The sequence below is a fragment of the Numenius arquata genome, chromosome 2 (genome assembly GCF_964106895.1).
Source record: "Numenius arquata chromosome 2, bNumArq3.hap1.1, whole genome shotgun sequence".
Lineage (NCBI taxonomy): Eukaryota > Metazoa > Chordata > Aves > Charadriiformes > Scolopacidae > Numenius > Numenius arquata.
Genome location: NC_133577.1, coordinates 116,336,742 through 116,359,635, shown reverse-complemented (window position 1 = coordinate 116,359,635; position 22,894 = coordinate 116,336,742). Strand labels below are relative to the sequence as shown.

The 22,894-nt window shown below is 36.6% G+C and overlaps 1 protein-coding gene across 1 annotated transcript in view; it reads right to left on the bottom strand.

The window, feature by feature from the left end:
- LRRK2 (leucine rich repeat kinase 2) overlaps positions 1 to 22,894 on the bottom strand; it is a 67,044-nt gene that overhangs the window by 32,368 nt on the left and 11,782 nt on the right. Inside the window, exons 7-24 of the mRNA XM_074168077.1 lie at positions 20,208 to 20,339; positions 17,210 to 17,329; positions 15,915 to 16,036; positions 15,265 to 15,344; positions 14,379 to 14,485; positions 12,605 to 12,734; positions 10,714 to 10,838; positions 8,946 to 9,076; positions 8,333 to 8,477; positions 7,891 to 8,030; positions 6,415 to 6,543; positions 6,158 to 6,328; positions 4,198 to 4,453; positions 3,761 to 3,949; positions 3,432 to 3,553; positions 2,570 to 2,639; positions 1,889 to 2,109; positions 1,135 to 1,385 (exon numbers count right to left, since the gene is read on the bottom strand). Coding sequence (XP_074024178.1) covers positions 1,135 to 1,385; positions 1,889 to 2,109; positions 2,570 to 2,639; positions 3,432 to 3,553; positions 3,761 to 3,949; positions 4,198 to 4,453; positions 6,158 to 6,328; positions 6,415 to 6,543; positions 7,891 to 8,030; positions 8,333 to 8,477; positions 8,946 to 9,076; positions 10,714 to 10,838; positions 12,605 to 12,734; positions 14,379 to 14,485; positions 15,265 to 15,344; positions 15,915 to 16,036; positions 17,210 to 17,329; positions 20,208 to 20,339 — 2,641 coding nt within the window. The remainder of the gene's footprint in view (positions 1 to 1,134; positions 1,386 to 1,888; positions 2,110 to 2,569; positions 2,640 to 3,431; positions 3,554 to 3,760; positions 3,950 to 4,197; positions 4,454 to 6,157; positions 6,329 to 6,414; positions 6,544 to 7,890; positions 8,031 to 8,332; positions 8,478 to 8,945; positions 9,077 to 10,713; positions 10,839 to 12,604; positions 12,735 to 14,378; positions 14,486 to 15,264; positions 15,345 to 15,914; positions 16,037 to 17,209; positions 17,330 to 20,207; positions 20,340 to 22,894) is intronic.

Genomic DNA, 22,894 nt, shown 5'->3' with positions numbered 1-22,894 from the left:
AAAATACTGGTACATGTGGCAACATGGATTAACATGACTGATATTAAGATTGTTTTAATTAATTTGGAGACCAAATGTCAGAATGTACTACAAGGTGCAATTTCCTGATTACATACTGCAGCTCAATTCCACACAGAGAGGACTGTTGCATTTTGAGTAGTTCTGTTTAGTAAAGATATGTGTTTGCAGGATTATCATCACAGAACGACTACCAAAAAAAAAAGAATGGAATTCCACACAGAGGATACAATTCAGGATGAGTATATAATATTACAAACAATCTATTCTGGGAAGAAAAACACCAGAAAGAGAAAGATACAAAGGTCCTGAAAATACAGATAAAAGAACCATGCAGCACTGTTTTGCAAGGGTAATATTGCTAATAAAGTTGAAAATAAAGCTAATGAAGAAATGCAACAGGATTTTGAATTTAAAATATTGCTTCTGTAATTTTGCTTCACATATTTAATACTGCTTGTTTTAGTTACATATGTTGTTATCTTTATTCTGTGTGAACTTCTGCATTAAAAATATCACCATCTTATTTAAAATAAATTATGGGAGATGAAAGAGACATTATCTGCAGTTTACAGAGTTATCAATAATGGCATTCTCAAGTATTCTGTATAAGTATGAATTATCTCACTCACTAACAAATAAGATAAAAAGTGCCAGTAAACAAAAAAATTACAAATGTTCTCAGCTTCTGTCATTTAAAACATATCCATACCAATAAACGCGATTCTACAACTCATACTTCCAAAAAACCTTTGGTGAATATGAAACAGAGTGGAAACTATTCTGCACACAGAAAACCTAGCTGAATACGTTAAGACAACGCAGACAGTCCTGCAGACGAACAGAATGACAGCAAAAAATTGCTGAACTACAACATTTTCAGTATGTTACTGAAACTGCAATGCTATTAGATTTTATCAAGAACCACAGATATTCTCATGTAATTTGTAATACAACACTGACAATTGTAGCAATTTACACATTTGGAAGATAATGTCAGTGTTTCACTGCTGAATAAACAATCCTTTCCATGCCATAACAGTCATCATTCTGGATGACAAATATTATTTTCTGTTATGTTTGTTATGCTGCAGTCCATTTATTAATGCAACTCACCCTTCTAGCAACAGCTGTTCCAGATTTTCAGCAACATCTGTAAGAAATTCAGGAGTGCACACCAGCTGATTGTATGAAAGATTAAGTTGCTTTAGAGTTGGACATCTGAGGAAAGGATCCAAAGCAAAGGAAGGTCCAATGTCATTTCGAGAGATATCAAGATTTGCAATACAACTCATTTTCAGTAAATAAGTTGGGAAAGAAGTAAATCGGTTACTGTGCAAATCCAAGTAAGTCAAGCATTTCAAGTGCTGAAAGAAAAAGATAATTTGTTTTTAAAAAGTTAAATGAAAATATGAATTTATAGGTTTAAACTTGAGTTATATTTTATACAATTTATTAATTTCCTTATATTTCTCTTGCTAGGAAAAATAGCGGAAAATACCGAAGTAACTAATATTTCTATTACAGAATAAAATATAAAGCATTCTTCAAAATTAATTAGCTTATTTTCATAAAATTTAGCAGATATGAATTGCTTGGAGTTCTCACTTCCATTTACATTATTATGTTACTCAATATAACATGTCCTAAAGCAGTTCTCTGCAGTAAATGACTTAAAACAGTTCCATAAAAATTACTTTTATTCCTAGCTGAACACAAATCCACTGAATGAAAACTGAATGAATGTATGAAGCATGCAAAATATATACACCTATATTCATGAGAAGTATTGTTATGGGTACATTGTTAGAGACAAAAAATTCATTGTAACTAATCTCAACTTGTATAACATAAAATTATGCAGAATTACTTCACACAGTTGTTCTGGAATGTTTGTAAGAGCATTTTGGTGGAGCTCCAGTTTCTCAAGATGTTCCAGATGACTAGTTAAGCAGCTATTCTGGCTGATGGCATCAACATTCTCCAGCTCATTTGATGAAAGATCTAGTGATTTAATATATTCTTTCTCTGAGATCAATGAAGAAAGACTGTCTGATGGTCTTATATGTGGTGAAAATTTTGAGATGCCTTCTATTAAAAAAAAAAAAATGGGAAAAATAGCATGATTTCATTTATCATGTAATTAAAATTAAGATCAATCAACTTGGGATCTAAAGATGCAGAATACAGTAAATGTTTGGATATTGATTAAGATCCAAATCCACGAAGACTTCTATTAAGAGACAGAAAATTATAAGACAGTAGGGAAGAGATGGATGTTTATGCACTGCACAACAGAAATAGCTTTTGAAAGCTAATAGGGCACTCAGAAAATTTCATTGCCTGTTTAAATCTACATAAATTATTTGTGAAGCCCAGGAAAAAAAGTAATTCCCTATATATGTATTATTTCTATTCCGCGGTAGTACTTCCAAAATGTATCCCCCTCTTGGTAAACACATATATAATCTAAGATCTTTGCATGCTATGGTTGGGAAAGCATTAAGGATGAAGCAGCTGTTATCTATGTTAAATTGTATAGTTTACTTACTGAGGGATTCATCTGAAGGGAAGATTTTTCTTCTTTGTTTCATTATTGGTTCATAATCTGAGCCAGGTCCCTGGAAAATCCCAGAAGAGCACAAAAACACCAGTTATGGACATATCCAGATATCTGAAATGATCTGAATTCAGTAAATTTCTTTTTATCGTGGTTTCTTTTTATTAGAACTTCCAGGGGGAACACAAAGAAATTGTACATTTCAACTAAAAATAACAAGAGATCACATCTTTATAAAACTTACTGATCCATGCAATATGAAAGAACAGTAGATTTAAAGTGCAATGGAATCAGTGCATTTTTTGGCAACCTAAAATGTCTTTCACTAGGGTGGGGTGACAGGATGGAGCAGGATATGACAAAAAATAACTTTCTCTAGGGAAGCCAGTCTCTCCAGTTTCCCTTTACAGTCAATGGAAAGTGACAAGCTCCTTTCAAAGGAACCTGACTTGAATTCCACCAATTTGTCCTCTTATGTCGTCTTATGGAATTGGTCTCTCTTCACTGATCACAGTAGCACTCTGAAGATCAGCCTCACTAAGGGCTAGTAGTCTTTGTGGATAGGCCAACAGTTTCTGTATCTGCATTTGAACATCCAACCGGGAATTTGAGCAATTCACAAGAACGTATACTTTTTATTGATAATAAATCTTTGCTGAAATAAACTCTCATCTGTACAGTGATCTGGAGCGCAGTAATTGCACAGCAATAGAAGGAAATATTAAATAGCAACAGTGAGACAAGAGCCCATATGGTTACATGACCTTTCCTAACACTTGATTATTAATGATTTTGCTGTAGGCAACACAGATGGACTTATAAGAAGCCTGGAATGAATAAGGACCTGACTTACCACAGAGTAGGAATGTCGTGGCAAAGTAGGAGAACCTCTTTGAAATGCCATTTCCCTACAATATATTTCAGCAACCGCAATGGAATTGGACTTCTTTTTTGTAAAAAGTGAACCTTCACTTCCTAATACAAAACCATAACACGGGAGAACAAATAAGTAAGGAAATGTATTTAAGGATGAGGCTCAGAATTCAACTGTAACTTAGATGCTGACATATTTTTTTCATGGGAAGTGTTCTACCTCAAATACAAATAAACAGCTGATTTATAACTATAGTCCAGCCCTATTACACTAGATTGGGATTATAAAAAGAAAAGAAAAACAATTACCTTCACTATCAACATCATCACTCAAAGGAAAAACACTGTCCACTAATGGGTCAGAAACGAAATTCCAATCATAGTTTTTATCCACTCCATCTTCAGAGAAGTTTAGGTCAGAGGAGGCTTTTGATCTATCCTCTGAAATATTCTTCATCTGGAATTTAAGCACCATTCTTGCCAGTGCAGAACCTGCATCTGTATGTATAAGAAACTGAAAAGATAGCATGTTCTCCAAGAAATCCAAATAGCTTTTAAAAAATAACAGAACTTGATTTATTTTCAAGGTCTTTCTACAACTTTTCTACAACTACATTTGTAGTCTTTCTACAACCAGCTGAATGCTATGAAGAGATCCTCAACTGAAGGTCTTCATCTAAAACACTTACATAGTACCATCAAGAGATAGTAACACATTTTGTATCGCAAATTATATATATACTCACTTTGCTTTCTTAATGGAGTAAGTTTATCCGGGAACAAAGGAATGAGCCAGGAAGGCTCTAGTCTCCCAATACCAAATCCTCCAAGACATATACTGCTGTTTGCAACATCAAGGCTAAGCTTCTTCAAGAGCAGGCTGATGATTTGACTGTCTCCTCTCTTTATACTGATGGTTAATGCACTCCGAACATCCTGCTCTCGAGCACCATTGGCTAAGAGCAATTCCACCAATTTAGGATTATTTCCTTTCTCACAAACCTAACAGAGAAAAGTAATTAAAAAATTTTATGCAAAGCACTCAAACAACAGCTCAGACTGCATTAAGAGACTTGTTTCAAATTCAGATTCATTATATTTTTAGGATCATGTCTCTTTTTCAATACACAATTCCCTACCCCTCAGAGCATATGCCTGCCTAAGGCATCTAAGTACCAGCTCCCTTTCCCTGAACTCTTTGCCCAAAATATGACCAATGCCTGTTCTGTAATTGTAATTTGTGCCACGAATGCACACAATTTCCAGGCACAAATGAATGGTAATTTATGTAGTTTGGTTATTGCATTTGGTCTATGGCAACTCCATTTATTTATGTGTTCAGTGGAAAAATGACGCTTAGGGGTTATTTTGCCATGCCATCTGGATATCAGATGAACAGGCAACAATGGTGAAACCCATCAAGCCTTGCCTAATGACAGGGAGCTCAGGTTCACGGGCTTCAGTCAGCTTTGCTCCTTCCAATCTCTGCCTGCATTGCTACACAGAACAGTATTGATTGTGAATATTACAAATATTTTTTAGAAATACTTCCAGTTACGCCAATATTCCCACTGTGATTCGTTAACACTGATTTGCCTACCTCAGACTCCATGGATGGATGGTTCGTTCCAAACTCAGCTGTGCTTTATCACCCAGCCAGCTCTGCCAGCAGAAATGAACACTTCCTAATTCACTTCAGGCAGTACTGCTGGGGTTATCTCAGACCGTTTAAAACCTTGACTTTGAAGGAAAATTAAGAAGTGCCCATACACACTCTTTCTACAAAGGAATTTTAAAGGTAGTCACATTTAGCAAGGAGTACTTATATGCAGGTGGGAACACCCTCTCCATTGGCATGGCTGAATCCAGATGGGATGTTTGCCTATGGCCTTATTTAAGACACCAACGTATTTCAAATAGTTGATGCTCTGGATGTGGCCACTGTCTAGATAGAGCTCTTTGCAGACAGCGTCACTGCAGGCATTCCAAGTTGTTATATTACTTTAGCCGTGTTGATAAAAAGTCGTAAGTCTAAACGCAACAGTTAAATCAGCACAAAAAATGATGACTATATTCACCTTTAAGTACAACACAGAGTAAAAAATCCACCATTCCAGGGCAGGCATATTGGGAAAAGTCTTCTTTGTGGGTCTAGAACAGAGTGGGACTAAGCACACTGAAACCTATCTATTCACAGCACTGCCTGCTGATCCATCTGTGCTTTGGCCTCAGAGAGCTTGGTAAGAGCTGAATTTGGAATATCAGTTCATGGACGGGGCTCTAATGGGCTTGATGCCATCTAGTTCAGAAAAAATGACTGGGAGTTTGCCACACTTGAGCTTAAGTCTTCTTCCTCAAAAGCTTTATTCCAAAGCCAAGGCTAAGTCAGTACTTGATTGAACCCAGGTTTGCACATGAACAGGGTAAACAATCAGAAAGCATGGGCTTTACAGTCAGTTTGCATCACAATTGAACTGTCAGCGCAGGCATGTTCTAGGTGACCCTGTGAGCTTCAATATTGTGAAGGGTGTTTCAATGACCATCAGACTGAGCCTGAAGTAACTGTGAGTAACACCACTCAGGTCACAGGTAGATTGCACTGGGTATTGCTGCTGTGATCTGCCAAATATGTTTACATGAAAAGAAAAAGGAACCCAAAGGCACAAATTTTAAAGTAATAAAACTATGTATATTTCTATATATTACCTGATAGATCAAAGAGTTCATCTTTGTCTTCTTATTAACATCAGCTCCCAGTAGAAGTAAACATTCAGCCATAATACTATTGTACTCAATACACGCTTTTTCCAGCATCGTATTTTTTAAATCATCATTTTCAGCTAATTTAGCAAAACATCTACAACACAGGCTTTGAAACTGAATGGGAAGACAAACAATCAAAGTTAGGACAAAAAAAGCACCAACATTTTTCAGCTTTGGAGCTGTCAAAAGAGAGAAGATACCTGTCGATCCCGCTGGTCAGTGAAACACATAGACATCTGGTAGAAAATGACTGTGTCAAATGATTCATGTATCAGCAGCTTCGCAAAACAAGGTGACAAACCAAGAATTGACAAAATTGCATGGAAGCCCTAGAATACAATGAGAAAATTGAAATAAATAAATACAGTGTTAAAAAGTGTCATTTTAAAACAGGTCATGCAACAAAATCATATTTCAACCAAAAGATACGTGCTTTATTTTTTTTGGTCCTGCTTTTAAATATGCAATAATTCACAAATTGGAGAAGATCAGGAGAGAAAGCAGAAACACCTGGTGTCTCTGTGTTTATATAGCTGTAGTTTCATGCTTAGTTAGCTGATACACTTTAACAGATACTAACTGACACTTTGAAAAGCCAAATTATGCACCAAAATATCTGAAAACATCCTGCCTGGCAGTGGCAAATTCACTCGTGATTTTCTGAAAATGTACAGAGGAAACAATCTCCTCCTAAGGATACAGGATGAAGATGCATCCCCTGTCCCAGTGCTCTATAATCCTTGAATTTTTAAAAAATAGATAGGCTAAATGAAAAACTTAACAGGTGTATCTAAAAAGAAATACAAAATTAGCCCATGATTCTGCAGCTAAAGTACACTTAGAAGGGTGAACTGGGTAAATTACAGACTCTTTGTCCAAACCTAATTGAGACTATATTACTTTAATGAACTTTCTTATTCCATCACGTTATTTTGATTTCTCTCCACACTAAGCTAAACTTGGAAGGGTTGTGGGAAAAACAGCAGTAAAGAAAGGAGGTTCTACTTGTGATATTTCCATATGGATCTGAAACAGAAGTACAGAAACTCTCACGGGAAGTTGATCTCACAGGCAAGCTCCATTCTGCTAGAAAAATGAAACTGGCAACAAACAGGAAAAGCTTCTGAAGCAGAGGAAGCAGAACTTTCACACAAGGAGGACTGAGCGTGTGTTTGCAGACAGAATAAGAACTCTCCTTCCATGTTCAGAAGTAGATCCAAAGTCTGACACAGCATTCCAGTAATATCTTTCTTAAATAGAGCATTCCTACACTAAGCTTATGGCTGATGACAGGGCTGGGAAATAAGTTATTTTCTACTATTTTTCAAAAAAGGGCAATCAGTACTATAATGACAGTTACTTCATTAAATCATTATAGATTGAATGATGGACCATGATTGAGAAATTTGTTCTAGTTTGCAGATCTAAGAAGTCTTAGATAAACACCTAAGCTATGCTTACATATTCTAGATTGAATATATGTCTCCAAGCAAGCCATCTCTATGGCAAACACATTGGTTTAATTTTAAAGGCTTATACTAATCTAGTAATTGCAATAAAATCAAAATGAAGTAATTAAAATAATGAATAATACTTCAAATATAATTACATTAAGATAATTAGTTTCTAAAGTTTTGCCTTTCACTTTCATCTTTGTATGCAGAAATAACACCTACATGCATCTGGATTTCAGTGGCCTCTTTAAATCTCCGCAGAGTAGAAACCAGAACTGATGCCAGGACGTGCATAGTTGCAATACACAAACTCTTTCTTGTAATCAAAGAGCGCAGAAGACTCAAACCCAAACACTGTATGTCTACAAGAAAAAAAGAAAGATTAATGTTAATTATTCAGACAGTCTGAGTGGAACAAACCCATGACCTAAGCTGTGTTATATTACTAATATTCCAAAAAGTTATTTGCATATGCTATTACAGGGCCAGGCGTAACTAATATGTGGATGAACCTGAGGACTATGCAGTACTGCAGCCTTTCCTTGCCATGTATCCTACATCCTGTCCAGTACTAATGAGTGTAATAGACAGGTTACAGCTTCTGTGGTTAATCAGCCCCTCCTACTACATCATTCACATTCAGTTAACAAAATACCTTCCCTACCTTGTTTGTCTGGAAACATCTGCAGGGTGTGAAGCACGGTGTCAGTAGCTCCTTGCTGGGTTAAAATTTCTAGTGCACCAGTGCACTCAGCTACAGAAGCAAGTAGTTTTAATCCACACTTCTGAATGCTAGGATTTCCAATAAACTAATGAGAAATGAATATAAAATCAGACCAATTTATTCTGCTTACAATAGCAACAGAAGAGTTGCTCGTTCTTAAAGCTGTTCTTTAAGAACAGGCAACCGTCGTTCTTAAAGTATGTGAAGTTCTACTAAAGAAACACTCAGTTCTATATGTAATTGAGATGTTAAGTATAAGGATACTTTTCATGTATGAACTAGTCCATTAAAAAATCACAGATGAACTGTATGCTTGCAAAAAAATTAGCCTTGCTTTTACAAATATCCTTTAGAGTCACTCTGTAAAGGACCATTGAATACACTCCAGAACAGAAAGTAAGAAGAAACTCCACATGATAAATGAAACACATGAGTTAAGATTAATTCTATCAAATCAATAGGAAAATCAATGTGGAACTGAAACTTACAAATGATTCACCATTGCAAGTGTAAAATAGTCACAAAATTCATTAGAATAAAGCTTTAACTATACCCTGTTCAAAGCATTAAGCACCAACGAATGAGTTCCCTCCAACAGACACTGGCTTTTAATGACTTTTACTGTAAGTGCAAAAGCAGCATCTCCCACATCTCTGGAAGAACCATTCTGGTCATCCTTTGTATCTGCAACAATGGAAAACAGCCTTCCTCAGAAGAACAGATATAACATTTCCCCCAGCATTAACCCAATATTATTAATCCAATATAACACACATGTTTTAACAACTGATTCAGAGGGCCTAATTCAGATCTTATGACATTTTCAGAATGCTGTAGTTACAGAGACTGGAATCTCTCCAGATTTACATTGTAGGGTGAGTACATTGTGTTTGAAATGATTTCACCATATGTTTGCTCACTGCTTACTGTGAAAATGCAAAATCATGCCAAAGAATTTTGCTTAAGGTACATTGCAATATTTTACTCTTTTGAGCTATGGGGTTTTGTGGCGTTCCTGATATGAACTTCAGAATGCCTCTTCCTTCTGGAAAGGAGACACTGTAGAGAAGCTATAAACTAGTTGCCCTTTCTCACTTGGCAGCACATCATAGGCCAAATTTTACCCACAGATGACGTAAGTGGAAGGTGAGTACAAATAAAAGAACAGCGAAAGGTCTTTCAGATTTACCTTTCTTGTAACTTGCAGTCAAGTGGCACTACAGAAAGTACCCAGAAATCCTTTAAAAGTCACTTCAAGCATTCATATTTGTTCCAATTACTATTTTCCCCATGAATTACTTTTTATTTCCTAATTAACCTACAAGTTCCAACATCCAGCTGGCACACTCTTTGTTTGATTACACTTTAGAAGGGCCTCACTTCCAGTACACTGGCAAACATGTTAGAATACATATATCAAGTCTTAATCCAGCTGTTTATTGAAAAAAAGGAGAAGTATTAGGATTATAATTCAAAGAATAGAAGAAAACTGAAAACATGCAATCAGTCTGCATATTAGTCAAGTTACTAGTTTCAGAGTTACTGGTTTTGTAAATGTTCAGTTAAAACTGCTGAGAGATACTTGCAAAAGGTTCTGAAAAAATTCAGTACCCCATGTCTGCACTCTCACACTTAAAATCAGAGGGAAAAAACAGGATATACAACAGTAAACTGGGTTAAAAGAGTTAAAAAAATCCCCAAATTCTATTAAAGGTATAGAACTAGCAAAAAACATATTTTTCCCCACTGTAGATTGCCTTTAAAGAGGTTTTTTTTAAGGGAATTTCTAAGTTAGTCAGTTTGGCTTCTCCTTTTCTTCAAAAAACAGTATCTAAGAGTATATTTCATATCTTTAAATCATTATCCTTATTTTTTGGTGTTACAAGTCCAATTTTTACGTTCCTTCCAAAAGATACTATTAAAACAAATGCATTTTGGGGTACAACAATGACGAAGTTGTTATCACTATTTGCTTTTCCTTAAAAGGGTGTCTGATGAAAACACACAATCACAGCGATAGCTTCACACTCATTCCCTGAATTCCTGAGAAGTAACGGAGCTAACTCTTCACTGATAAAATCAAGGGGAAATCAGCAGTGATAATTTTGGTCTGTTATTTTCAATACTTCAAAAGTTTTCCTCCATCTTGTATGTTCTTAAAGAGTTACAGCTGCTCTTGCTACATACAGAATTCCAGCAGATTTTTTGAAGTCTCATTAAATGCTGTCTCATTAGATAAGAAAGACTAAAATCCAGCTACCTAATTCTATTCTCTGATTTGGTGTATGACATCACAGTGATTATGTTTTTGAATGACTTACCAGGCATCATAAACTGTAAAAGGACTCGAAGGGCTTCCAGTTGTACAGAGAGTGATTTTTCATGTTTCCTCATGGCTTTTACAACTTCTGATGCAGCTACTGTCATTATATCCAGATGAGGGAAACTGAAAATATTGTTTATAAAACAAAAAGAATGCCTTTCTAAATTTGACATGTTTTAGTTTCCTTAGTTAACACTGTGTGATAACCCTTTAGAACACTGTAAATCTGGCTTGAGCTACAAAATATAAATTAAACTATGGTACTTTTCTTTGTCATAGCAAATCACGGAATTGCTGGAGTTGGAAGGGACCTTCTAGAGATCATCTAGTCCAACACCCCTGCTGAAGCAGGATTGCCTAGAGCACATTACTCAGGACTGCATCAAGGCAGGTGTTGAAAATCTCCAGAGAAGGGAACTCCACAACCTCCCTGGGCAGCCTGTTCCAGTGCTCTGTCACCCTCACCGTAAAGAAGTTCTTCCTCATATTTGAGTGGAACTTCCTATGTTCCAGCTTGTGCCCGTTGCCCCTTGTCCTGTCACTGGGAACCACTGAAAAGAGTTCGGCTCCATCCTCCCTCAAACCGCCCTTTAGATACTTATAAGCATTAATAAGGTCTCCCCTCAGCCTTCTCCAGGCTAAAGAGTCCCAGCTCTCTCAGCCTTTCCTCATAAGGGAGATGCTCCAATCCCTTAATCGTCTTTGTTGCCCTACGTTGGACTCTTTCCAGTAGTTCCCTATCTCTCTTGAACTGGAGAGCCCAGAACTGGATGCAGTATTCCAGTTGTGGCCTCACCAGTGCAGAGTAGAGGGGAAGAATGACCTCCCTCGACCTACTGGTCACTCTCTTCCCTATGCAGGCCAGGATCCCATTGGTCCTCTTGGCAACAAGGGCACATTGCTGGCTCAGATGTATTATTTTCATGCGATTCCAAGAATTCAGTCCATGTAACTAATTCCATTCTAGACTACTGAGAAGTAATTTTCAATCCAGTCCAGAACAGCGATGCACAGAGAATAAAGTATTTCATTCAGGGTGAGTGGTGGATTCATATATTCCACTTTGATTCCAGTCCAGATAAGTGAAAAGACACATTTTCCTTAACTTGGTGCTCCACAACTGTCATAAAGTACTGATGAATTGTCAGACACTTGTAGAATAAAGAGAAAAATATCAATCATGTTAGGTTCTAGTCTTGAAGAAAAAAATATAATCTCAATGTCATTAGGACCCCTAGAACTGGCAGTAGCCAAGTACTATTAATTCACTTTTAGGTTTCTCTTCTTCTTCCATTTTATAATACTTTTTACTCCTGTGAACACGTTTATGAAAGTTTTGAGATTGTCTTCTTTATAAAATGAAATTATTCATAAGAAATTCTGTGACTATATCTTGAGTCTGTCATTTTTTCACAGACCACTTAGCATATATAAAGGTTTCAGGGAAGGCTGGAAAAACTTGGCAAGACACTTGGAATAACGTTCCCACTCTGTACACCAGTATTTACAAGTCACAAGTTTGCTTTAGAGTCATGTTCTAGAGCATTTGCAAAAGCCAACACAGAAGTAATATTAACACAATGTTATTTTAGTAATCAGAATTAATATTGTGGGAAATTTCTTAGCTTTCAGTGGAATTCAGTACAGCAAACAGGAGGGGATGCCACCTAACGATAGAATCATGAAGGGAAGAACGTGCAGCTCCCTACAAGTATCCACCTGGGCGTTTGACACAGGGCTTACAAAATTCAATGTCTTGAACTGGGCTGTCAGCCTGTGGTCAATTTTAATATCAGTGAAACAGTCAATAATTTAAACGTAATGAATTACAGCACTGAATCTCACAAACCTTCACTTTGGAAGTGGCCGCGTATTTCTAAGTATATTACCTTCCTTCGAAAACATGATTCAGAATTCTGCAGGCACTTTCAGCCACTTCAGGACAATGTGGATGTTTCCTCATTATATCCAAAACATTCATATGTATTCCTTTCGCCAAAAGTGTCTTCCTAATATTTACTACAACACAAAATAGCAAGCATCCTGTAAGTAAATCTCTCTCTCTTTATGCACAGTTCTCAAAAATACAACTGCTAACTTTTTTCCGTGACTTTTTTTGATTTTTTTCCTCACCAAACACATACATTATAGAAGTATAAATTAGAATGGGAAACAATTTGAGCTGAAGCTGACTTCTGTGTGCATAGCTTATTCAAAAGCATTATAATTCCTGAATGCCTAATAAGTTTAAATACATCTGCTAATTTTACTTACATAAAGTTAACTCAAGGGAAGGAGAATGTACAGATTTGCTTTTATTTTTGGAAATGTTTACTCTTAAACAATTTTTCCTCTTAATTGCATTCTGTGGTCATGTAGGAAAGCTACAATTTAAAACCTTCAGAAAACTTTCTAACTTCCAAAATAAGGCTTCAAAAATGAAACTATATTCATTCACTCGATTTACTTTGTTAATACATTTTTTCAAAATTCAAATACCCAAGCACATGTTGTAGCTATAACTGTAACCAATATAGTTCAGAACACCATATTCTACATTATCATGGTAACTACCACCAATTCTTTTCATTCCCAGTTCAGTACATCCATTTCAAATGGTTAATTCAAGAAAAATTGCATTGTACCAGAGTTTTACTAAGCTTCTTTATGTCTATCATTTCTGGTGTTAAGTACATTCATTTAGTGGGAAAAAAAGAAAAAAATAAAAGAAAAAATAAAAATTTGCTTTAGATTTTCAAAGGGAATCAGAGGCCTACTTCTCAGTAACATGTTATGAAAGTACCTGGCATAATATATTATAACAGTATGCATACATTTATGAGATCTATTTCTCGATATAGATAAACATTTATCTTTTCATCGTCAGGTTTTGTGTACTTGGATGGCTCAGTAACCTAGTGCTAAAACAATGCTTTCTCACCTAGAGAATGGGAATTAACTGCTAGTCTTTATCTTCCTATCTAGCCAGTGGTTTTCAATGTGCAGTCTACAAACCACTTGAGGTCCATAATCATTTCAAAGGGATCTGGGAAAGGTATCTAATAAAAGCAGGCCAACTGTCAGGAGGGTTAAATACTCTACCCAGGGGTCCACATCTCCACTGAAAAATTTTGAGGGGGTCTGCAAATTGAAAAAAGTTAGGAAACCATATTAGGGACGCAATCAGGACTAAAGCAATCTTGAAAACTGCTATGCACATCCTTAACTTTCTACACAATTTGATTCACTGAAGTCAACAGGACTGCTTAAATCCCCTGTGTTAAGCAAGAAAATGGTATTTGTCAGGCTGTAATCCTTACTCACGTGATTTTCAACAAATGCTGCTCTTGACGAAATTCAAACGTGTGATAAATATTTAAATAAGCATACAAAGAGAACATAGTCTTTTCATGTCTCCTGCTCCAAACAGTAGCAATTACAACACGCAAACTGGCAACTCTTTACTTCCACATACTCTCTTTGACACTATCCAACAATAGCTTTTTCAAAGCAAGGAATGAAATTCCTACTAAACACAACTGCAGAATATTCTAATCACAGGGAACACGGTATTCATACAACAGCCCACTAAATATTCTTTAATATTACAACAATAATAACTTTCTGCTGAATTAGAAAGTAAAGACAATTAAATTCCCTTACCATTTTGTTGTGACAAAATTGCCAAGGTACTAGCAGCTGCCTGAAACACTTCTTTTGAAGAGGAGTGCATCAGCATGGAGAGCATCACCGCTCTGTGTATTGGGAACCTTTCACAGAGAGAAACAAATCACTGCACATTGACCATATTAAAGCAGTTACTTCTTAACTGTAGTTCAGTTTCCTAAAAAGGTATTAAGTGACATAATTAAATTTTCAGATTATTGTATTTGGCTTCTAGTATTTTTCCAAAGCAAGACAGAAAGTCCTTTGCAAATTAGCCTACTCTGAATCTCACTGAATTCACTTGGAACCATGCTTTCCAAGTGACTTGAGGTCCAGAAAGGGGCACAAAACAGGCTTACTAGAATTTTAATGATTTAATGATTAAAATTTTAAGCAACTCTGAGAAATAGTTTAAGTAAAATGAAAATCTGTGTCTCACACATGCCTAGATTCTACCTGATGAGGCAGCACCTCCTCTACTATGCCCTTTCATCTGATTTGTGGGAAAATGACCACTGCTTTTCCATACCACTTAAGTACTAGATATCATAATCTTTTCCAGTTTCCTTACTCTTACATTCTTTAATCCTCCCTATCCTTGCTGCAACTGAGGATGTAATTCCTTATGAACTGTAAAAATTAGCTCTATTAGGCTGTGTTCTGACCCTTTATTAAAACACTAGCAATTTTGATGGAGTCAAGACTAGTATACTTTTCAAGAAAGAAACTTTCCCAAGTGTTGTTGAACACCATGCATTTCGTCATATATTAGACAACAAGAAAGAAAAAGAAAAATAATTGAAACATGAGACCCCAAGCGGCCTAATAGTAGGCTTTCATTTTTTTCATTTCCAAAAATACAGTTCAAGATATGAACACTCACTGATTATCTCCATCTCCAATCTTCTCATGAAGGTTGCGTTGATACAGAAACAGATTTTTCAAAGCCCAGCATGCAGCCTCCTAAACATAAACCAAGAGGAGACAAAAGGATTAAGAAAATATGCCTTTAGAATATCAAAAATATATGAAAAAATTTAAATAGTTCGACTGCTTTTTAGTTCACGACAAAGGTAGAAGGTGCTTTATGTAGAAATACAACAAGTTGTGGACTGCCACATTCTTCATAGCTGGGATAGGTCTGAGTTACAAACATGTGCCCCGTTCTCACTATTTGATTTGCATTTTGATATCTATTTTAGGCCAAGATTAATTCTTCTGTTGATGGGCCTGGGTTTTGCTACAGTATACAGAGGAGCTATGCAAAAAACATTCTCTCAATGGCCAGAATTTCAGGTAACATGACTCATCTTAACTACCTACATTTGATCCAAAGGAGTAACTAAAACCAATTGAGGTGAACAAAGACAAGAAAGGCAAGAAAAGCAAGAAAGGTAAGAAAGGTAAGATTTATTCTAAATCTAATCCAGTCCATGAGGCCTTGTTTGCCTGAGAATATATGGGAGAAATGATGTTGCTAAATGTTTTATTTAATGCAGTCTTTCCATACCCTCATCATCCAAAAATTCTCACCAGCACATCTGTGTTTTTTCGGTGCAGTTCCAGTGCTCTGTAAGATGCTTGCAACCAGCATTTCTCTTCCTCCTCCTCTTCTTTTCTTTCTTCTAAGTCTCGGTTTAAGAATATTGTTTCAGCTTGAAATATAAAATATTTACAGTAAGTTCTTATTGTGAAAACAAACACTCATGTCTTGAGCTTCCTGTAGTCATGGAGGTGGTCACAATGTCTATGTGCAGAAATCGGTGGGAGGATTAGCCATTTCTGGGAAGGGAGAAGTCTTTTGACATAAATTCTATGATGGATTTGAAAAATGTCTTTAAGGTTATAAAGGGATTAAAAAACTTCATTATAGTGTAGCAAATTAGTACGTAGTTACAGATCAGTCAATGCTCAGGCTCTGAAAAGACTTGCACATACTTTTTTTTTGGGTGTAGCTACATACAGAATAGCACAGACATAAAATATAACTGTGATTCACTTGCACATTAACCACATCACAGAGCCATCTACGCTCTGAAGCAGTGTCATTAAAAAACAAAATGTAAATGGCAGTTGCTAAGAGAGAAATATCTGGTCCCAGAAAGTGTAACAGAATTTAAAAGAGATCATTTAATCCCTGAGATTTTTCAGCATTTAAGGAAAAAAAAAAATGTATCAACACTGACCATAATATCAGCGGCTTACTGGAGCGTATACTGGTTTCTACTGGTCTTTGCTATTTCGGACACTCTGAAGCAGCATTTCTACTGACTTTTGTACAGAACAGTTGCTTAATTACTCAGACTAAGAGGATCAGATGCTTAGCCTTTTGCCACTAGTTAACTAACTTATTTCAAAATGATGCCTAGAGTGTACTCAAGGAAAAGTTTTAATCTTTTAATTGATTTCATAACTCAAGTACACGCATTGATTTGGTGTTGCTATCAACTGCCACAATATAATGAGTACTGTCATATGTGGCAAACATAGCATCAAATTCATGTTGTTATCTCTAGAGATTTTATGTTAAGTAGGGATTATCCACTATTTGCCTATGAGCAAAGAGGTTGCTTTAAGATCTGTCAATGTAACTTACCAGCTCTGAACACTGAAGGTGTTAGACGTATGGTATGAACACAGCCATGTCATAGTAAATAAACTGCAAGTGTGTAGGAAATCTAGCTCTGTCACAGCTATCCTGCCTGAAGCTTTCGTGTTAAAGAAATGGGAGTTCGAAATGACTACAGGAAATCATCAGTAGAAAAAAATTAACAAGTGGACAGACAAATGAAGCAATTTTTAAAGTATTTAGGAAGGAATTTACTTACTCAAAAGAGCTAAACAACTGAGAGCTGCAGCTTGTAACTTTGCATTTTCAGGATATGTTTTAACAGCCTTCACAATGACTTCTGGAACCTTATGTAACACAAGGATGTTGAAAAAATTTCCTGAAAAGAAATAAGATACTAAATGAATATAAACACATATCTAGAGTTTTCCATGCATTTAACATAAATTTCTCAGCACACAATGCACAAACTTGGTCTGTAGCAAGCACTGGATTTCTTATTAGAGGGTGTGACAATGTTTTATTTCTGGAAAGAAGAGGTCAAGGAAAAAAACAGTTGGGATCTAGGTTCTTTGTTTTTTTTAACAAAAGACTGAGGTTTAATCCAAAATGAAGCGCACATTGTCATCAAAATAAGAAAAATACAGTCAGTGTATCAGTTGCAGATTTCCTGCCAGGAAGCAAATGCAGTCCTGGTCTTGAATTCCTGCAATGATTTGATTTATCCTATCAAGTAAATGGTTTAACCCTGTTTTGTCCTGGTTTTGCCCTCATTAAATAGATCAAGGTCAGCATTATAAATACAGAATACATATATTCTGGAGTAGTAGAATTACTTTTTGATGATAAATATATTTAAAGCATAACTTTTATCATAGGCTGTACAGTATTTTATATTATAGGTTGAATACAAGGAATTCTGCAAAAAGCAAGCAAATGAAAATAATTTTCCCGTTTGTTGTAAAAACAAGTATTGCGCATAAAATAATTCAGTAACACTCACTTTGTAAAATACAGTTTGATAGCTACGGTTTCTATTTTGATATTCAGTTTTGTTTAATTCTTCATTAGTAAAAATGAGAATCACACTAGCAATGTGAAAGGTCAAATTAAAATCTGTATCAGTGTTTCTCAAACCCTTCAAATAAAGTATGAAAGATAAGAAGATATGAAATTAAGAAGTCTCTCATATTTTAGCATCAAAAATATAATCACATACAGAAGAAACGTTAACCTCATTTTTTCCCCTTAGTTCTGGTCCTGAGTCCTACAGGTGCTGACTACCATCAATGTCTAGATTTTTCACTGAAAGATAAGTACCTTTCCCAATGTTTCATGCTTCAGTTCAATTAGACCAAGTTAACAGAATGCTTAAGGATAGACTTTAAGGCAAGTTCTTTCCAGATTCATCATTCTAAAACCCTGGCCTTAACACCTATTACAAGTACAACTGGGAACAGCATTTTTCTTCTTACCATGTAGTAGTGTGGTCATGTTATATCAGCATTGCTGTTTCTTGTTGTATTTTAATGGAAATACTATGTTTGTGCAAATATGTTACTTATCTCACAGATATTAATAATCTTAGGCTATGTGATGAGTAATTATGTTGAGTTTGTGGCTGGCCAAACAGGTACCAGTCAGTTAAAATTCTGATGACAGTCAAATCTATGACAGTCATTACCAGATTAGCAAGAATACACGATAGTGATTTTGGAAGCTAGTAGATGCTGACTTTACGATTTCACTGCCAGTTAACGTGGGTTTAGGAAGACAGTGTCCTGTCCATCAATATAATTTGGGAATCCACACTGGCTATATGGAAATCTTCCAGACTCTTTCCAGGAGCACCTAGCGGTTTCACATCTGTTTCCTTAATGTGTGGTGCTGTGGACACCTCTTCCCATAACTCTCCTGACTTGGCCCCTTATGCTCTCTTGGCACCTGTTCTGCTCAAAGAAGAAGTGGATCCTGTGGCTGCTTTACTGCCACTATTACTTGTTGGTCAGCACACAGAGATGACAAATGTGCGACTGGAACCAGGCTGGTTCCACTTAGAGCAAGAGCAAGGAGTATCAACAGAGTTGCTGTGTTCCTGCAAGTGCTTGGTTTCCCTGCCTATCTTCAGTTAGCCTTGCACAGGAAACCATTCAAGGGTAACATCACCTCTTGCCCAAAAACTACAAATACCACCTCAGCAGCCACCACACATTCTTGACATTTTTATTTGGCTTTCTGAAGGGGAACTGGAAGTTGCTCTGGGTTGTGCTCAAATTTGATCTGTATTTTCTACAATATCTGCATGAAGAAGCAGAAACAGATGGTGAGAGGACAGGACTGACTTGACTAAGCGGAGTCATGCACTGGTACCAGCACCTGCAGTAGTTTCAGGCCACTACCTGCAAGAATTGGGAAGTCTAACTTGAGAGAAAGACCTTGGCTAAGTCCCTGTTGAAGAATAACCTGCCATGGAGTGGGAGCTGCTAAGGCAGCTACTCACAGTGGTTTTGTATGCAGCAGGGGGAAAAACTTATTTTCATTTGAACTCCCTGTTACATAGTCTGAGCAACTGCTCAGATCAGCTTATTATAGCGGCAAGAGAGGGTACAGAGCTGCTAAGAGCCACAACAAATCCCTTTTTGACATTGCCATCGTTTCTCTTGATGTGGCACTAGCCCACGTAAGCCCAGACAACTAAAGCACTTACGCCCAAGTCAAGTGAAGCCCAGGAACTAGTGGATCTTTCACTGCTGCAGCACAGCAGGCCGCAAGGCAGGAATGCAGCATAGGTCTCTGAAGGCAAATGCATTGCAAGGAGGGAAAACACAGTCCTGGAGAATACCTCCCAGGTAATTCAGTAGCACCAGCTGTTTCTCACACATTCAGCATTGCCACTTCAAAAAAGAAATCTAGAAGCAATTTTCTTCCTTTTTATCGCACCTTTATACAGAATGGGATCCATTGATCTCCCATTCTCATCTCGTGCTTCTCCTGCTCTTTCATTTTATTTTTTCCCCACTCTAGTCTTTTATGGCAGCTTCTGTCATTGTTACTAATGTTTAAGACAAAAGGATGTCATATTGACTGTGCCCAGTATTACCTCAGTATTTTTACACCATTAGAGACATGGAGCTATACACCACCCTGGGAATTAACAGGAATAGTAGTTCTCTTGTTGCCCGTCAAGCTTGCTGTCAATTAAGTCCAACTCTTACACAGTCAGAGTAAGCTGCCTATAAACAACTTTGTGAACTTACCCAATGTCAGCTTATGCAACAAACAGCAACCCACTTCCTGAACTGTTTCGCTATTGGGGAAGCTTTTCATCATTTCCACTATAACATTGTAGCAGCGAACATTTCCAGACATGAGCACTTCAACATTGCTGGCTAAAGAAAAGAAAGTGAAACAAAAATTGCTGCTTAAGAGAAAGAAGAGTTTAATTGGAATCTGACTTTTTAGAAAACTGGACCTATGTTTCAGTTTTTGCCTTACAACTTGAGAGAAAGGTGGCATTTTTTTCCTTCGTATTGCCATAGAAGATAATTAATGACTATCAACACTGAAATAATCCATTAAGTTCAGAGTCTGTATTAACATTTGTGCGTTTGTTCCATTCTACATCAGGCCATGTAACAGAAACCTCACAAATGATTCTTATGTAACATTTTTCTTGAAGTTGAACAAACTGTTTTATAAATATTAATTCAATCTTATAATAGTGTTTATAACATGATTGCGATCAGGTAAACATTTTACAGTATTTCAGTAATATTTCCAGGAGCATACAATTAAGAAACAATTTAGAAATTTTCTTTTCTAATAAATGTCATTTACTTGATTTAATCATGTTTTTCTAAGTTTTCCTTCTTTTTAGAAGGCAAGTTAGCAAGTCATTATTTTCATTTATATTAGTTCTACCATATGCCTATTGTGTACTGAGGGTACAGAAATGTCCATATAATGCTTCTCAAATATTTTGAAATTCATTGCAAATTCTGTTTTTCACAGAACCACAGAAGGATAGAGGTTGGACGGGACCTCTAGAGGTCATCTTGTCCAACCTCCCTGCTCAAGCAGGGCCACCTAGAGCAGGTTGCTCAGGACCATGGCCAGACAGCTTCTGAGTATCTCCAAGGATAGAGATTCCACGGCCCCCCTGGACAACCTGTGCCAGTGCTTGGCCTCCCCCTATTTACTGCTTATTACACAGACCAGATACAGAAACCAACAGGACATTCACATGAGCAGTAAAAAGACAGAATGCATCCTTTCCTAACAAGGACAGAGTGATCCCACATACAACAATTTAAGGCAAAACAGTACCATGGTAGTTAAGACACAGTATAGGAAAGCATCATTGTTGTATCCAGCGTGTGAGACAGAACATGAACCCCAAAAATTGTGGACAACATCCTGGTCCCAATAAATGAAAAGGGAGTCCTGTCACTGACTCCAAGGGAGTTAAGCATTACTCTGCTGATGTCTATAATCCCTCTTAATCATTCTTTCAAAAGCTTGGCTTTCCTGTATACAACATAAGAGGAGTATTCACAACTGCATTATTAAAGATAATTAGTCTTTTCAAAGCAGCAGGAGATCTTCAAAATAATATGTATCTGAATATTAAATGATGCTCTGTAAATTGAAAAAGCAAGCTCTGAGTAGGAAGCATTTCTGAAGCATTCTATTTGACAGTGAAGAATGGTACCTCTCAAAATGCTTTAAGATGACAGCAATTTATTGATGTCATCGTCAACTGCGAACACCTTTTTAAAGGTATGTTCCACAAAATAGTACTGCATCACTTGACATTAAGTTATCATTTCATGGGTGACAATTATAAACATATTAAAATATTCAGAAGATTCTAAAATTGTTCCCAGAACAAGCTAGAGAAAAGGAGGTGGAATGGATCTCATTTAATCTTAACCACCCAAACTTGGTCTCACAACAACTGATGAAGAGATCTGAGCACCCCATATGGTGATTCATCCAACCTGTAACAGATACATCTCCTTAGGGTTTGGTAAATTTCCCCTTGAGGTGCTTGTTTACCCCATTAACCAGAGGAGAAGCCTGGATGGCTGCCTATGACTACCATTTTGATGGCTAACATTCTGTGACCCATCGCCCTCCTATGGACTTTGGAAGACAGTCAGCAGCAAAGCATTTTGTCATTCCATCAAAACTACTGAGATTTAAAAGAGTTCTTCTACCACACTAGAATAAACTCTTACCTTCATTTTCTCATGACATACAAGCTGGAAAAAAGTCTATATATGCATTAGTGAAAGAAGGCATGGTGAGGTACAAATCCATCAAGGATTTGTAACTCATGTGGAATAGAGACTTGAACTTCAAGGTATGGGGAGACAAATATTTTACTACTGGATAAGCGAGAGCGTGTACTTATAGTGAATGTTCTTCTCCATGGTGGCCTTAAAGAAATACATTTTCTTGCAGGTATTATGGGATGTCACAGACCAAGAGTATGAATGCTGGCAAAAGTATCCTCGTATTGCACATCCATGTGCAAGCTCTCTCTGTTTCTCTGACTATTTTCAATCTTTCATATCAGAAATGAGAGTGCTAACCCCAAAATAAATACCTACTTTAGAGGAGGTCTTGTCATGCCCTTCTCTTGTTATGCTTTGTACAAGTATTTACTATTTTAGAAAGGACTAAAAATCTGGCATCGTCTTCCTTAGAAAATGGCAATAACTTCTGGGCTAAGGTAAAATTATTTCTGGCTCAAGGAATACTTAACTTTTTAAACACAAACTGGAACAGCAAGAAATTTGAGAAACAGAAACTATATAGCTTGGAGTCTGATGAAATGTGGGACACTCCAGTCTAGTTCTTGTTTTGTGGCATACATGGGGCCATCACGGTTCCTATAGAGCCAGACAGGATGTATGAGCAAGGCTTTGTGAGCAATCAC